The following is a 4,656-nucleotide window of genomic DNA, read 5'->3' as shown; positions in this document are numbered from 1 at the left end:
TATGTCTGATGTAAATCGTGTGAAAACTGAAAATTAAGACAAAAGCGATGCTCCCTTTCTGTGGTTACCTTGAGAGCTGTTTTCTTGTTGAATCCAGCCTGAATCATGAACTAAAATGTTTCAGTACGAGTTCAAGCAGCTGTGTTAACTAATATTTCAGCACAGCAAGGACGAAAGGAGAATCTCTTTGGGTGCATAAAACTCTATAGGTGTCTTGCAATTTAGAATCAACTTTTCTCATTAGGCAAGGCATTAATGAATATTTCCTGCGTGCAAATTAATGAACTTTTTCTTGCTGCTTGTTGCTTATCAAATCCTCTGTTTGCACGATGCAAGTATGCACATGCGCATGCATCAGGTAAATCTTATGTTTTGCGGAATAAGTTGGAAATTGTCAATTCTATTTTACTCTAACTATACCTAATAAACTAAAAGGAACATTTTAAGCAAAACTAGCTTGTAAGAAAGCAGTGCTAATTTTCAGTTTGCATGTGGTTTTTACTTTTAACATGACGTCCAAGAAAAGGTAAACATCAACGAAATATCCCACATAGGATAGCCACGAGGATAATCCTTCACTGCGATTCAATGATGCACTGATATGGTAGTTTCTCTCTGATTTGCATAATGGTGGGGTGACGCATCATGCCATGTCCAATATGTTTCAACGATGACATCTTCCATGCCAGATGTCAGGGCATTACATGTTGCTGCGGTATTGATTTGAGCATTAAAATGTTTTGAGTTTTTTGAATGTTTTTTTTTTAAGTGTTGTTCTAGTTTACTTAATTGTATTTTGATTAATTTTTTGAGATTTAAAATTAATAATTACATAATTTTTTAATAATATTAAGATTTGTGATACTTAAACTAATAATTTCTGAAGAATAAATTTAAGATCTAAATTAAATTACATCGGATTGAGAGTTTTTTTTTAATATTTTTTTAGGTTAACATAAATATTCAGTGCAGCTTGCTCATATCTTAAATAATGCTACGGGTCTTGGAATTCATGACGATGTAATTCTTTAGTGAATTTAAAGTTTATAGAATTCAAATTAATAATTACTAGTAAATAAATTTAAAACCTAATGAGTTACCGTCCTAAACCGTAAGTATCCATGAATATTTTTTTAAAATATTTATACAGTCAGGTAGATGCCATCGTCTGTGGGCATAAGTTGACTGCTTGCATGTATTTATTTCGTAGCTAGGATAAAAGTATTTTCGCATTTCATTTGATGATCTTGCGCTTCCACGTGGTGAGATTGCATATGCAGACACGATATCCAAGTCTAGGGAGGTAGAAATTTATAGGAGATTGAGTAGAAGGATAGTGTTATATTTTTTTTTATTTTTTTTTTATAATGTTTGAGGGATTTATCAGATGAATCTTAGATCTCCAGATCCCACTAATATCCTATGCCTAATAAAGGGATGGCTTTTAAAAGCAGCCTACCAGGAGGAAGAGCAGGTCGGAATAGTGACCATTTAGGAAAAACGACTTTTACCTAACCTCTCCTCCACATGTAAAATCTATGCCTTATCTTGTTAAGTTAATTACATGAGAAAAAAGCAACTTGTGCATCTAATGCCTCATCTTTTATTTTCTACTATTTTCTTTTCGGCTTCCTTGCAAGAAAGGGACTGGTTTCTTAAATGGGAGTTATGGAATTCGCTGTGCTTACTTTTTCTGCTAGTGGTTCTTTCTTTTATGGCAGCTAGCTAGATGCCATGGACAAAACACCTTCGCTTGAATTATATACATTCTTCGTTTTCCTTTGTTACTTTATCTTTCAATCTCCATATTTGGGTTGCTGGGATGGATAGCTACTGTTGCTGCTTAAAAGATTTCTTGTGTGTGTTATATTACTCTCCTTTGGACAATAGCATATGGAGTCGACGTTAACGACTATCTTTTAACTTCTGCTTTCCGGTTGTTTTGAACATGAAATCTGCTTTTGCCTCTCCACTCATGCAGAAATCTTCTTATTGAGTGGGCTAGAGGAGTTCGCGATGTTGAATGTTTTGGCAGTTTTGGGAAATGGATAGAAAATTTAGTGTCAGCAATCTATAATTTAAAGTATTAATCTACGATCTTTTTGTTCTCTGTCTCATTGAGTCCCACAAGCCAATTATAATTCTCTGCATAAATTATAGAACACACCATTCAAAGAATTTGTGATACAGCTAGGCTTATATGTGCTCAGAAAGTAGGCAAGGGAGGGGTAAACCTTGCTCCCTTTCTCATGCTGGGAGGCTTCCCATGGCAGTAGTATGTTGTAACACTAACTCCTAACAAGTTACAGAAATTTTCAGGGAAGGAATTGGGACTTTTGAGTTGTCACCACCTACACGACAGCAACTCATATTTTGAGCACAGAATTATAATAGTAGGATTTAAGTATCTTGTTATGCCTTTACATTTATATGCACTGTTACTAACATCGGAGCAGGAGCACAATTGAAGTCTCACAAGTATAGAAAAACTCCTGTAGAGTTTATACACAATTATACTATGATTGAAAGGTCAACATGGCTTCCCATACAACAATTCAACTCGAGAAATGACCTCAAAGGAGGGGAAAATGAGAGCAGAAAAGGAGGAAAACAAAAGGAACTATAGCAGACTTCTCATATATTGTATTTACAAAACAGCCACGATTCCAAGTTAAAGAAATCTACTATAGGATAGGGACGTTGATTTGCCACACTCTGATTTCACAGTCCAAACTCCCACTGTAAAGAAGATATGATGCATCGGCTGTGTTGTCATGGTCAATCGTTGCTGTCAAGCACTTGACAGGGCCTCTATGCCCTTCTAAAACTGCCAAGCAAGAGTAACTTTTGTCAGCACCTCTCCAAATTCTAATAGTTTTATCTGCGGAACCACTAAACAACAAATCAGACACAACAGCTAAGCACAATATGGACTGTGAATGGCCCCTTAGGGCTCCCACAACCACCATATTGCCACCACCGTCCTTCTCCCATACTACTATTGATCGGTCACATGCACCAGAGTATAAAACAGACCCATCAGTGCTTAGTGCCAAGGCATTAATCCCAGAGTTGTGTTTTTCTAGCGTAGCAACTAAGGAATGTTTGCTCTCTTTTGAACTTTTCCTCCACACTTTGATATTCTTGTCGGCCGATCCGGTATAAACACTGTCATCATTCGACAATGCCACTGCATTTATAGCATCATCATGTGCGTTGGCTACCGACTCCAAGCACTTGAAGTTATTAGTTCTCCATATTTTAATTGTCCGATCCCATGAAACGGAGTAGAGAAGGGACTCATCACTCGACAAGGCTATTGCAGATACTGTGTCAACATGACGAACCCATGTGCACGTTTTGTGCCTGCGAATCTGAACTTGATTCTTGGGCAACAGACTTTTGAAGGCACGGTCACCAAGTGTTGGTAAAGTGGCTAAACGTGTGTATTTCTGCTTATCAGATTCCTGGTTATTGATTTTCCATACTCGGATTTTGTGATCTTGATGAGCACTAAAGAGTTTATCTTCCAGAACAACAAGGGACTTCACCGCACCTTTTCCCACAGCCACTACGTTGTTGCTTAGGTTTTCATGATCTATTTCAGAATCTAAAGAGTTTCCCTTCCACAATCGGATTTCCTTGCCGGAGCCGCTGTAAAGGAACTTCCCAACAAGGTTTAGTGAGGATATATAAGAGGTGTGGCCTTTAAGAGTGGTGAGGCAGTGGTGGTGGGTGGTGGATAGGATTTCTTGGTAGTGATCGGGGTTTGAGGTGAGGGAAGGTAGTGATGGGAGGCTTGGCTGTGAATAAAGTGCCGGCAGGTTTGTTTGAAGGTGGTCGTCGGAGCGTGATTGAGAATCATAATCTGAGTAACTAGCATGGTGGTCTGACATGATTCTTTTGCTTGCTTGAGAGAGGGGGGAGAAACACAGGGAGGCAGAAAATATATAGAAGAAAACACTGTAGAGAAATATCAGATGTTTCCATAGAAAGGTACACATTGGGAAATGATTCGTCTATCCATAAAAAGTGAAAACAGTAAAAGAGAATTGTGAGCTAAGTTTTGTCCTCATCAACCGAGCTTTCCTTTTTTGAAACTCATCCCGCTACGACAACCTTGGCCCGAAAGACCATATGTACCAAGTAGACTAGAAAAATCTCTTCAAGAGAAAGTCAATCAGTACGGTGAACTATGATACAATGATTCAGGAGGATTTTTTTATTAAAAACTATTTGTTTTCTTAGTTTTTATTTTTTATTTTTTATCTAATTTTAAAAAAAAAAGTTTTACTTTCAGGTTTTTTATTTTATAAAATTAATTTTTGAATTTATTTAAAGAATTGAAACCTCTGACTAATTAAAAAAAATCAATAATAAAATTATGACTAGAGTTCTGTGTAACAACTATATTCGACTTCAATTATGTCTTTCTAACTTGTTGTTTTTGTCTATATTGCTTGATATTAAAGTTCAATGATCTTAATGGTTATTTATTTGCTATGTGCTGAAATAATCATGATTAAAAAATATAGCAAAACAGGATGAGCTTATGCATGAGAGGATGTGAAGATTCCCTCTTGAGAAAGAAACGTTCAAGAATTGAGTGATAAAAAACATGAAAAGACAATTTAACTAGAAAATTATCAGAGTTAT

General features: G+C 36.5%; 1 protein-coding gene across 1 annotated transcript; it reads right to left on the bottom strand.

Moving 5' to 3' along the window:
* Positions 1-2,479: 2,479 nt before the first annotated feature.
* On the bottom strand, positions 2,480-4,098 carry LOC133677884 (protein JINGUBANG-like). Its single transcript, XM_062100018.1, has one exon. The coding sequence runs from the start codon at positions 4,002-4,004 to the stop codon at positions 2,685-2,687; it is 1,320 nt and encodes a 439-aa protein (XP_061956002.1). The 5' UTR covers positions 4,005-4,098; the 3' UTR covers positions 2,480-2,684.
* Positions 4,099-4,656: the final 558 nt, after the last annotated feature.

The sequence above is a fragment of the Populus nigra genome, chromosome 18 (genome assembly GCF_951802175.1).
Source record: "Populus nigra chromosome 18, ddPopNigr1.1, whole genome shotgun sequence".
Classification (NCBI taxonomy): domain Eukaryota; kingdom Viridiplantae; phylum Streptophyta; class Magnoliopsida; order Malpighiales; family Salicaceae; genus Populus; species Populus nigra.
This window is presented reverse-complemented; position numbering and strand designations above follow the sequence as displayed.